The 12,311-nt window shown below is 50.6% G+C and overlaps 1 protein-coding gene across 13 annotated transcripts in view; it reads left to right on the plus strand.

Moving 5' to 3' along the window:
* DLG3 (discs large MAGUK scaffold protein 3) overlaps window positions 1-12,311 on the plus strand; it is a 110,253-nt gene that overhangs the window by 68,987 nt on the left and 28,955 nt on the right. For 10 of the 13 annotated variants that reach the window (XM_053373182.1, XM_053373177.1, XM_053373174.1 and 7 more), the window contains 2 exons: window positions 2,205-2,361; window positions 3,121-3,223. In XM_053373182.1, coding sequence (XP_053229157.1) covers window positions 2,205-2,361; window positions 3,121-3,223 — 260 coding nt within the window. Of the gene's footprint in view, window positions 1-2,204; window positions 2,362-2,728; window positions 2,845-3,120; window positions 3,224-9,005; window positions 9,132-9,265; window positions 9,357-12,311 lie in introns of those variants that run through there. The other 3 variants (XM_053373184.1, XM_053373186.1, XM_053373187.1) reach the window with 3 other exon arrangements.

Genomic DNA, 12,311 nt, shown 5'->3' on the forward strand with positions numbered 1-12,311 from the left:
CACTCCGAGCAGACAGTTTTCCCGCTTCACCTTGAGGCCGTCCGTCTAGAAACGGTGCAGAACGGTGCGGAGTCGGTCCCTGAACTCCCCCAGCGATCAACACATCATTGAAGAAGGGGGGTGACACCAGGAATTCCTCTGAGGAGAGAGTCCATTAGATTTTGGAATATGCCTGGTGCCACGCTGACGCCAAATTGCAGCCGCTTGACACGGAACGAGCCCCTGTGCGTTACAATCGTCTGTGCCTCGGCGGTGGCCCCATTCACTGGCAATTGCTGATAGGCCTGGGCCAGGGCCAGCTTGCCAAAAATCTTAGACCCTGCCAGGGTGGCGAGGACATGGCTGACCACTGGCACCGGGTATGCATGAGCCGTAAGGGCCTTGTTTATGGTACATTTGCTTCCCTCCTGGAGCCTGGTTGGTCTTTTCCTGCAGGCCAATCAGTTGTTGCATTCTACAATCCTACCAGCCTAATAGACTGGTTAACTTTCTCCTGGAGCCTGATTGGTCTTCTCCTGCAAACCAATCTGTTGTTGCATTCTAGGATCCTACCTGCCTATTGTACTAGGATCCAAGCTTAGTACATAACACTCAGAAAGGGCAGGAGCTTGCAGAACAATCCCCTAAAAACTCCATTTTCCACCTTTTCCATTTGCGTGGCACAAAGACCGCTAGGGAAGCAGGGGTTAATGGCGCCTGGCGTGCCTTCTCCCAACACCATGGGCTTGCTGGAGTCTGGTTCATCTCAACCTTTTCATGATGGCTCTTGTAGGCCCCCCCCCCGAAAGCAGGGCAGAGGAGGGAGGGCTGGGAGAAGCTCAGATAAAATGCAGGCTGCTGCTGCTGTGCTCCCCAGTCTGCACACTCAGAGAAGCTGCCACTATGATCACCGTCAACGTCTCTTCCTCCATGTCTTATGGGAAACGCCATTTCCAGCAGCAACCCATTCCCAGGCACAAAAGAAGGACCAGGTACCAGGGCTCTCTGTTCTGTACTTCTTCTTGGGGAGGGGTCTGTGAGGCCCCTTGCTGGGTGGGCAAGCAGGGGCATGGTTCAAGCCTTGTTCACAAGCCCTGGGGTCAGTTGGCTGCTCTTTGGGCACACTGCTGCTTCCAGAAATCCTCCCGGGGTACACCTGCCTCTTCCAGCCCAGGACTTGGCATCTGCACAGAGTGTCAAGGTAACAGAGCCCTAATATTGCACCTTCATTTGTCCAGAGAAAGGAAGAGGCAGAGCTAGTGAGCAATGGGGTTGTATGGGGGCTTCCAGCTTTGAGGGCTGCAAAGTGAAAGGGGTAGGGCTGGAAGTCTGCATGCATCAGGGGGAGGGAGGAATGGGCCGTGTGCCAGCAAAGGGGGCACTTCAGAGTTGGTCTTTGTTGATTTACATGCCAAAGGGGTGGATGGAATCTTGTTGCTTGCATTCTGCTTTCTATATATTTCCTACAAGGGCACTGGAAGGTCTCAGAAAGGGGTGGGGTGTTTTTCCAGCTCCCTTTTAGGCTGTCACTGGAGGGACAGCAAAGAGAAGCCACACCTTCCCTCCTTTATCTCTGGCACCTAAAGGAATTCTGCCTCACAATAGCCACTCGCCAGCTATTCCTCCACCAACCTCCCATTCCCGAACCTTCTCCTTAAGACACAGGTAGTGTCTTTACTTTGTTTTCTTTTGCGACCACCAGCAGCAGCAGCAGCAGCAGAATATATTCTGCAAAATATACGTCTTTGCATCATTTACACCAGACACAGAATTCACCTTTTCTTGGTGCAGAAGTGGGGGCTAATCTTTCTGACTTATAGAGTGCACATATCATAACTGTCCAGGAATATAGGATCATGCATAAGACCAGCCAATCAAGGCAGAGAATGGTATCAGCTTCCCATGAGATGGAAAGTTAGGAAGATTCCTGGTTCATTCTCCAGTTCATTCTCCATACTGGCAATTTGTTTCTGCTCTGAAAAGTAAAATGTAACTCTGTTGCCCCCCCCCCCCACAGACAATACTCTTATTGCCCTATTGAAGGTGTTGCCCTACGTTTTTGAGATTTTAGGTCATGGCTGCAGCTCTACCGATTGTTCAGAGAGGGTACCGGTTGTTGGGTGCCAACTGTGTGTTGCACATGGGATGTTGAATAATGTTCAGGTGGGCCCTGATTCTGCCCCCAGCTATGTATCCTCTTCATGTTTTCCCTCTGTCCTTTACAGGGAGCCCCGGAAGATCACCTTACATAAAGGCTCCACAGGCTTGGGCTTCAACATTGTGGGGGGTGAAGATGGTGAGGGCATCTTCGTCTCCTTCATCCTGGCAGGGGGCCCAGCGGACCTGAGTGGGGAGCTGCGGCGTGGAGACCGCATCCTCTCGGTGAGTGGAGCATGAGGTCCCTTTACTGGTGTTGCTCTGAGGTCTTATTTAATGTGAGGAGGTGGATTTGGAGAGTTCTCTGGGCTCTGGTACACAGTTGCTGCTGACCTCTGAGCTGGGAAGCAAGCAGGTGGGAGCACCTGCCTCCCGCACCCCCAACCTATCCTCCAGCCCTTCTCCAGGACTGGAGAGATTCTGCCCCAGGCACTAAGGTGTTAACCCACACAGAGCGGCTTTGCCCACACAGAGCAGCTCACCAGACCGGTCTGGCTTAGCCCAGCCCAGCGTTGTGGAAGCTTGCTTCCTCTTCACTCTGAGAAGAGGGAGGGAAAAAACCAACACACAGCCGAGAACCTCCCAGCTTGAGCTTCAATGGAGCCTGCGTGTGGGGCCCTGCAGCGTAACGCTTGCCCCTTAAATGCACCGAAAGTGTGCAGAGGCCAGGTAGGCCACCTCCAGGAAGAAACAACCAAGCTTGGCCAGGTCTGGTTTTCACTTCCTGAGAAGCTGTGTCGTTTGTCATGCAGCTGAGCACCTGAGACAAGTTGCTCCCAGCATTTAGGGTGCAGGAGGGGCCTGGGATGTGCAGCTTTGGGGGATTGAGAGGGTTGGTGTGGGGCTGTGGCTGTCGCAGGGCGGGGGGAGGGGTGGAATGTTGCATGGTGGGAAATAAGTGTGCAGTGCCATCATAGGAGGAGCAGGTGGCACCAGCTTCCCCTTTTCAAGGTGAGTTGACAGAGGCGGGGTCTGTTTGTCCAGGTGAATGGCGTCAATCTCCGGAACGCGACCCATGAACAAGCGGCGGCTGCCTTGAAGAGGGCCGGGCAGACGGTCACCATTGTAGCCCAGTACAGGCCTGAAGGTAGGAAACTCCCAGGGGGGACCCTGCTCCAACCTGCTCCCCTCGAACCTTTCACGAGAACCAGGATCTCCCTTTGACTTTTGTGCCCTGGTGCCAAGTCATTTTCGGCCAAAGTTCTGAGAGGACAGCCAGGCTTCTGGGCTGGCAAATGCTGGATGAGAATGCCTCAAAGTCAGGATTCGCTGGTTTATTTCATTCCTATCGCACCTTCCTTCCCAGGAGCTCAAGGTGGTGCACAGAACCCTATCCTTCCCAACATTTCCTCACAAGAACTCTGTGAGGTAGGTTAAGCTGAGAGGCAGGGAATAGCCCAAGGTCACCCAGTGAGTTTCATGACTGAGTGGGGATTTTAACCCTGGGCTCTTTAACATGGAGTCTCTGCAGTGCCTGAGATTTGTTGAAAGGAGGAACTGGCAAGATTGGCAGTGGGGATGTGGACGTTGGCCTTGGTAATCACACTGCTTGTTCCTAGGCTTGAAAAATAAGGTTGGATCTCTGTAGCTTAGGATGGGGAACTATTGGCACAGGTCCCAATTAATCCTTCATAACCATTTTTTCCATTTGTGATACTGAAAAAGAGCAGGTAGAGGCATTGCTGCCTCGACTGCTTATCCAAGCCCCCCCCCCCCCGCGCAAGCTCAGCCAGGTTGCCAGTCCCCGAAGAAAGCAGGGTTGAAATCACTTCTCTACAACTTTGCCTCGACTGCTTCCTGCAAGGATTTCTCCAGAGGGAAGTCGATGGCGCAGAGCTGAACCAGCAGCCTTGAACTCCCTTGCCCATCAGTTCATGGGTGGGGACTTCTTCCACACAGTTTCTGCAGAGATCACTAGCTGTAACCGCACCACAAGGTTGGTGTTGCTGAACATCACTTCTGGCTTGCATCATCATCATCATCATCATCATCATCATTATTATTATTAAATTTATTTTTATTAAATATTTTCTTGGTTGACAAAAGTACATGTCTTTTTCAGGTTGTACATTCTTTCTTTCAAATCAGTTACATTTGCTGTGAGACCTTAGTGCTGAGTACCATATAATGTTGGGGAAGAAGAGTGGGGAGACGAGGGGTGGGGTGGTGAGGCTCATATTCTTTTGTATAGTGTACATGTGGCGTTTTGTGTCAGCGTCAGCTGGGTAGGTTTTCTTTCTATTCATTTATTACATTTCCTTGGTAGTGTGAGAGGTTGGGGGCCCAGGGTGTGGTTGGCACTGGCAGAGGAAGGGGAGTGCGGGGGGAGCGCATCGCCCCCAGCAGCGTGATCCCGGTAGCGCACCCCCACCCCCAGGACGCACACCAGCCACACCCCCATCTGTTCTCGGCCCCCCCCCCCGGTGCTGGCGCATGAAGCTCCGCCACTGGTGGTTGGTTGGCTGTGGTTGGCTGCAGTGGGATTTGCTTGCATTTGTGACGGGGGCGGGGCTTGTTGAGTCAGGTAAGCCAGATTGATTCGTATGATTCTTGTCGTTTTGTTGTGCTGTGTATGTGATAAAGGGGAGCCATACTGGATTGAAGGTGTCCTCTTCTATTTGTCCCCATGTCAGTTTCAGTTTATTGGTTAGTTTTTCTAGTACAGTGGTACCTCAGTTTTTGAACGTCTCTGTTGACTAATGTTTCTGAACTCGGAACACCATAAACCCAGAAGTAAATGCTTCCCTTTTTGAACGCACCTTGGAAGTCGAACTTCTGAGGTGACTTCCTGTTTGAGTTTTCTGTTTTGAGGTTTCCGTATTGAGTTTTCGGTTTTCAAATGTTTTGGAACTTGAATGGTCTTCTGGAACAGATTATGTTCGAAAACCAAGGTACCACTGTAAGACTGTTTCCCATACAATTTGATACCATTGGCTCATGTTTACTCCTGACAGATCTCTCCAGTGTCTGGCTATGAGGCTTCTGGCTGCTGAGAATAGGTGGGTTATGAGCTCTGCATAATGTGAGTGGGCATTATTAACTTGGACGATGTTGCACAAGGCCAGTTCTGGGGTGACTTCTAATACCTGTTTAGTTATTTTGCATATCTCTTGAAGGACTGCTATCCAGAAGGGTTGGATTTTAGGACATTGCCACCACATGTAGAGGTGCAGCTTCTCCAACATATTAGTGAGGTTCTTGAGCGTATCAATGCCAGTTTCCGTGGTATTAAGTACCACCTGTGAGTTTCAGAGTGAGTTTCCTTCTTTTGGCTGATATGGACAAAGGGAGGTTTAGACCACATTCTGGTCCATTGAGTGGGGCTAATTTCATGTCCTATGTCGTGCTCCCATTGTTGTTTGATTGTGTCAAGGCGGTTTGTGGGATTTTGGAGCAGCATTTTGTATATTGTGGAAACAATCCCTTTGCCATGCCCCCCTGCTGTCAGGAGAATGTTTTCGAAGCTGATCAAGGGTCCAGTGGCTGCTGATTTTACTGCTGGATTGTTTAACATGGAATGTAGTTGATGGTGTGCTAGCCAAGGTACTCGCGTGTCCCCTAGCTTGTCTTGTATTTCTTGTGTTTTTGTAGAAGTCTTTTAGACAGTGTAGGCCTTTGGCTTGCCATATTTTAATCTGGAGGTTTTGTGCTGTGTGTTGGAATAGTGGGTGATAGGCCAGGGGGGTTAGTGGGGATGGGGATAGTTTGCCTATTTCCCCCTTCCATGCTTTAAACGTGGACTGTGTGAACCTGCTCTGGCTTCCTTTTTAATCTTTTCCTGCCACCTTCTTTGAGTCAGGAACTTGAGAGGCTTCCTTCTGCGACTCTAGTTCCCTATCAGGCGTTCTGCAGTGGTTGCTCTGGGAAGCACATCTGCCCTTCCTCTTCAGCAGGAAGTGTCTGTGTGTTTAGGAGAGAGATCTGAAAAGCAGAAGACCTGATCCAAAAACAGAAATGAAAATTAAAAAGTGGTGTATGGCCCACCACTGCATGAGCCCTGCAAGGTGTGGGGCTGCAGGTTAAATAACTTAAGGAAAGCCTGGCTGCTGGTTGAGGCCAAAGGCCTTTCTAGTTATGCACCCTAGTTTCAAGTGGACAAACAAATCCCTGTTGGAAGACTGCAGACAGGGCCAGAGGGCTCTGATGACTTGTGATTCCGGTACTGAGGGGCATACTGCCTCCAACGATGGAGTGAAACACAAAGATCTCAGTTAATAGCCCCAGATAGCTTTATCTTTCATGGAATTGTTCATTCCTGTCTCTGTGACCCCTGTCTGGAGAATGTACTTGGTCCCTCAGGGTCTTTACAATTCAGCCATATAGAGGCCGGGCCACCCATTAAGCAAGGTGAGGCAACTGCCTCAGGTGGCAGGATCCACAGGGGCAGCAGATCTTGGTCTTTATTCTCCCCTTGTTCCCAGTGTAGACCTTCACTCGTCCCTTATTCCTTGGAGGGAGGTGTGTGCTATTTTGTGGTTCACCTCAGGTGCCAAATGTCTTGTACCAGCCCTGAGCCATGTGTTTTGCAGATGTTGTGCCTGATCCTTTGCTCTTGCTTAGAGTTGAGTATCCGCACCCCCCCCCAATTAACTTATGAGTTTTGGAACATAGCTGTCAACCGTCCCTTATTTGGCGGGAAACTCCCTTATCCCAGCGCCGTTTGCTGTCCCAGATTGATGATGTCCCTTAAATTTCCTGGGTTTCATGCTCGCCCAGCTCGGGAGGGAAGCAGCGGCTCAGGGTCCTCCGCCTCGAGAGAGCGCACTCACAAGCTGCCGCATCTCCGTCTCTTCCTTTTCCCCCTCAGGGGCGCGTCGTGAGGAGACGGGTGGCGGCAGGTGGGCAGGCAGCCCCTCTCTTGCGAGACTTCCGCCGTGCTGCCAGGGGAAGCCGTAGGTGGCAGCGGGGGCTGCGGCGGTGGCAGCTGAGGAGGCAGCCTGAGGGAGGAGAAAGAGGAGGGGATGGGGAGGGACACAGAAGGGCGGCGCTTCAGTGGCCGCAGCGGCACCGCAACCGCCTCATGCTGGGTTGGGGCAGCCTGGGCGAGAGTCTCTCTCCCTCTCTCTCGAGCAGGGAAGGGCTGATGGAACTCCTCACGCCAGGACGATGGCAGCCCCGATGTGCTGCTTAGCATACCCTCCAACCAGTGCAGCATTTTAATGTAGTGATTTCCCCCTCTGCATCCCTTTCATAACTCTATTTTTATAAATCATTTGTCCATCCATAGTTCAAATTTTTACTACAAGTTTTCTGTCAATCCTACCAATGTATGTAACTCTTTCCAATAGCTTTTCAAATAAATTATAAACTTTTCCCATTCCTTATTAAAGAGGTCCTCTTCCTGGTTTCTAATTCTGCCTGTAAGCTTTGCCACCTCTACGTCAGTTTTGTCTGCCACTCTTCTTTGGTGGGAGTTGTAGACCCTTAGGATCATCTAGTCCAACCCCCTGCAAAACACAGTCAGTCGCAGCCAAAGCAGCATGGCTCCATGAGTGCGGGATTTCTGTATAAGCTAAGCCAAAATCCATTATTTTGGCTGCTGGTCCCTTATTTTCAAATCTGTAAGTTGACAACTATGTTATGGAATTTGTGTTTTGGTATGAAGAAATGGGATAAAAATGCTTTTGATAAACATATGGGGTGGAAGGGGTGACACTGAATAAGAAGTGCTTCACGTTGAAACTTTATTAACAGCACCAATAATTGGACTTTGGAGTCATATTGCACAGGAGGCAGCAAGGCCTGTTTTAATGATTCAGTAGACGGGGGTGGGGTTGGAGTTGCCATCTTTCCCCTGCCCCACCTTGATGGGGATTTCAGTGCCTCAAACAGCTGTATAGCAGGAAGAAATTCCACAGGTCAAGCTTTCCAGAGGCTTGCAAATGAATCTTGGGGGAAACTGCATCTCTCTCTTTTTTTGGTTGCTGCCTAACAGTTGCACAGGAGCTGTGCAAAAACAATAAAAGGTGGCAACCATCTCCCATTAGCTTGTGTGTATGCCTAGGGCTTGTCGATCAGAAGGTTGGCGGTTTGAATCCCCGCGACGGGGTGAGCTCCCGTTGTTTGGTCCCTGCTCCTGCCAACCTAGCATGTTCGAAAGCACGTCAAAGTGCAAGTAGATAAATAGGTACCGCTCTGGCGGGAAGGTAAATGGCGTTTCCAAGCGCTGCTCTGGTTCGCCAGAAGCGGCTTAGTCCTGCTGGCCACCTGACCTGGAAGCTGTATGCCGGCTCCCTCGGCCAATAAAGCGAGATGAGCGCCGCAACCCCAGAATTGTTCACGACTGGACTTATCTGTCAGGGGTCCTTTACCTTCTCCCCCTTTTTTTCTTTTTTTGCATTAATACGCATCCAATGTGGGGGGAAACGGTCTGCGGACACAGCATGCAACAGGGTTATTGGACGATAGGCGCTAGCAATTGCGGAGGCGCAGGCGGTCATTGGAGGAAAAATATTGATTGACGTGGCAGGGGCGGTGGCAATCGGTGGGTCAGTAGACAGAGGTTGAGGTGAGAAGCAGGGACGGTGACCTTAGCGCTAAGCGGAGTATCGGAAGTGGGACTTGGAGGAGGGGGGCGGGGCGGCTTTGCGGCGGGGTTGGGATTGGTTCCTGGACGAACTCGGGACCGGCGGGCGGGACATGTGTGAGGGAGCGCGGGCTTGCGATTGGGCCGGGGGGGGGGGCAGGCCTCAGAGGGAGCTCGCGCGGCGATTGGGCGAAGGCTCGGCACACGGGAGGGCGGTGCCTGCACTGAGGGAGGGCCTCCCGCTAGTGGACAGAGCGGGGAGGGCCGGGCCTCCAGTTGGACGAAGCCGGCTGCGGAGGCGGGGCTTCGGCGTTCCCGCCCGTGCGGGTGGCTTCGCTTTGTGCGATAAGGGGCCCGGCCGGGGTAGGGTGGGCTGGGCGGCGGGTGGGAGGAGCTGCCGCTGATGCGGGAAGGCGCCGCGGCAGGTAAAGGAGGATCCCTTTTTGAAAAAAGAAGCCCCGCTCCTGTTGTAAGTGAAGAAATAGACGGCGGGGGGAGTGCGCGCCCCACAGGGTGGGCTGGGAGGCGAGTGACCGGCTGGCCCCCATCCCTGTAGGCGGCGGCGGGGGGGCTAGTTTTAGCGTTGAAACTGACCGCTCCTCCCGGACTGTGGCCAGATGGCCCCCGCGGTGGCTCGTTTATTCCCTTAAGTCTCCTTGAGGCGATGCGCCGGCGAGCTCCCTCAGGCTCAAGGGTGTGGGGGTGTGTGTGTAAAATAATAATAATAATAAAATAATAATAATATTGCTAATGCTGTTCCTGTTAAGCCAGGCGTTTGCGGGAAGGGGGCGGGCGGCACATGCTGGCGAGGGATTCGAGCGCCCCTCCCCCTGCTCCACCAAGGTGGATTTAATTACTTAACAGTCATTTTGCGGCGGACCCTGCCTTCCTTACTCCTCGGGAAGGTTGAGGCGGCGGATCTCTCCTTTTATCTCCGCCTCTCTCTCTCCCCTGCCCCGCGCGGCTCTCCAAATGCTGCCCTAACAGCAGCCCTGCGAGGTAGGCTGGGCTGAAATAAAGGGCAGTAGCCCCAGCAAATAAGGTGAGCGATTTGGACCCTGAAGTCCTGGTTAGCTGCTGCACTGCACTGATGGGTGTATGTAGCTAAAATATATATATCTAAAATAATAAGCATGGCTGTTGTGAATATGGTTACTCGCCCTCTGCCAGCTGGTGCCCCTAAAGGAGAATAGAAATCTACCTTGTGGCGGGTCAGACCATTGGTCTATCTGGCTCAGTTTTGCTTATCGTTATTAATTCAATTTGTATGCTGCCCTTCATCCAAAAATCCCAGGGCAATTCACAACACAGAAATACAAAATGAGAGCACCAGAAAACAAAATAAGATAAAAACAAACCAATGCCCCCCCTCCCACAAACGCATTTAAAAGGCCACAGGACGTTAATCAGCCAAATGCCTGCTTGGCACTGAGTGGCAGCTGCTGGTCACTGAGCCATGTTCTTTTCCTGCCAGGGAAGGGGCAAATTGAGAGGGGGGAAACAAATTGGCTTGGGCCTGAGAGGCAGTCCCGCCCTTCTGCAAGTCCCCTTTCAATCTGTTCTAAAAACCCCATGGCAGAATAGGTTGCCTGTAAGCATGGCAAGCTGGAGGGAGGGCAGGCTGCAAAGGATTGTAGGTGGCAAACTGAGGCTGGAGCTAAAAGAGCTTCTCTGTAAGAGAGGCCAGTGGCAGCCAGTAGGGATGACGGATGGTTCTACAGGTTCGACTAGCAGAGATCAGCCTTTCCTGTATTTAACACGCAATGGCAATGAGCTGAAGGAGCTTCTTAGGGGACCACTGTGCCCATGAATAGCCTTTGCATTGTAAGGAGCAGTGCCTCCTTTGTCTTGTGCCAGGCTCAAGCTGTGCAGTGCACATAAAGGCAACAGGTGTCTCCTTTTCTTGGAGAGCTGAGTCCTTGCAATTGGGATTAGTGTGTGGCCTGCATCCAAGTGTGTGGGTGGTGTAGCCTTGGTGTATGTGCTTGGTGCAAATTTGATGTGAGTTGTGGGACTTGGTTTGAATGGTGGTTGTGCTATTCCCAAAGAGAATTTGTTACACAGTACACAGTCTTTCCCTTCCAAAACCAGTGGCTATTCGATGCCTGTGATAAATATTTGGTTTTGAAGCTCAAGAACTTTTTAGGAGTAGGGACCCATTTACAGTATTTTGGGCAGAGCTGTGGTTGTTGGTTACCTGTCTTTAATTAGATCTTTGCTGAAAGATTCAAGGATGCAAAGGCTGGTGGCAGTATCATTAGTTACCGTATTTTTTGCACCATAACACTCACTTTTTTCCTCCTAGAAAGTAAGGGGAAATGTCTGTGCGTGTTATGGAGCGAATGCCTGCGGCTGGCGGGGGGGGGGATCTGCTGCAGTCGTGAGCAGAGGATCCATGGTTCCCCTTCCTTCCCTCCTCTGTGGTTACAAAGCATGGATCCACATGGATCCTCAGGATTTTTGCATTGGGCTACTCCAAACTCACTGTCAGATCACATGTCTGTGGCCACAGCGTGAACCACAAAAATCATATATCCACTATTTCGTTTAGAATATTTTTTTTCTTGTTTTCCTCCTCTAAAAACTATGTGCGTGTTATGGTCTGGTGCGTGTTATAGAGCGAAAAATGCGGTATATAGTATTTCACTGACAGAAGCCAGCCACTTTCAGATTGGAGTAAGTGGCTAGGGAGAAGGAATTGCTGATCACAAAGAGAGAGAGATGGCCATATGAACACTGAACTTGTGCTTGAGAAGGATAAACCTCACACTGAATGCAACATTTTAAAAGTAGGAGGTTGTGTATTTAATCCCCTCACAAAGTAGTAGCGGGTGGGGTGAGAGCAATCAGAGCTAGCTGTATTAGGCTGAGTAGCAGCTGCTAATGTGAGTAATCCAGAGATTCTCCAGAGAAAAACCTGAACAACTGGGATTTGCTGTTTCCTAGCTTTGCATGTTGCTGACCCCTAGCTGCACTTAGTTCAGGAACTTAAATAGTGCACAGCAAAAGGTGTTGCCTGACATGGCCTCACTTATTTTGTCACAGGTGTCTTCCTGTTTTATGCATTATTTTCTCTAGGAAGGTTGTCTGTACATTGTAACTTGGTCATGGATATTTTATGATCCTGTTCTATTCTACTACATACCTCCTTAAAGAGGGTGTGGAAGAAATTCTACAAGTGCAGCAGGCATACCAGGTAAGGGAGATAGAAAAACTGAACAGGGAAGAGCTGCCAATTACAGCCATCCCTTGCTTCTGTGTAGTGACTAGTCCATGATGCGTGTTGCCTGTTAGTGCAGAAAGGGAAGTTGGTTTGTACACTTGTATTTCAGGTTTCATTTGCAAAGTGAGATTTAGTAAAGTAACCTGAGCCACAATGTGGGTTGGGTGCTTGTGTTCAGCAAAAATGGAGCTGGAGATTTACAGCAGCTGCTAGCTAAATGTTAGAAATGCCATTTGGCTTTGAAGTGTTTGGCCTTACTGAACTGTATAATATGTTTAAATGACAGCTCCATTAGTATCCTGACTCAGTGTAAAAAGGAGCTTTGTTATTTTTAATGTCATGCTGAAGAGCGTAGCACCAGAGACCTCTGAGAAAAGCCAGCAGCATCTGAAGGGCTTTTAGGTATGCAAACATTTTGCTGTTCAG

The sequence above is a fragment of the Podarcis raffonei genome, chromosome Z (assembly GCF_027172205.1).
Source record: "Podarcis raffonei isolate rPodRaf1 chromosome Z, rPodRaf1.pri, whole genome shotgun sequence".
In the NCBI taxonomy this organism is placed as follows: domain Eukaryota; kingdom Metazoa; phylum Chordata; class Lepidosauria; order Squamata; family Lacertidae; genus Podarcis; species Podarcis raffonei.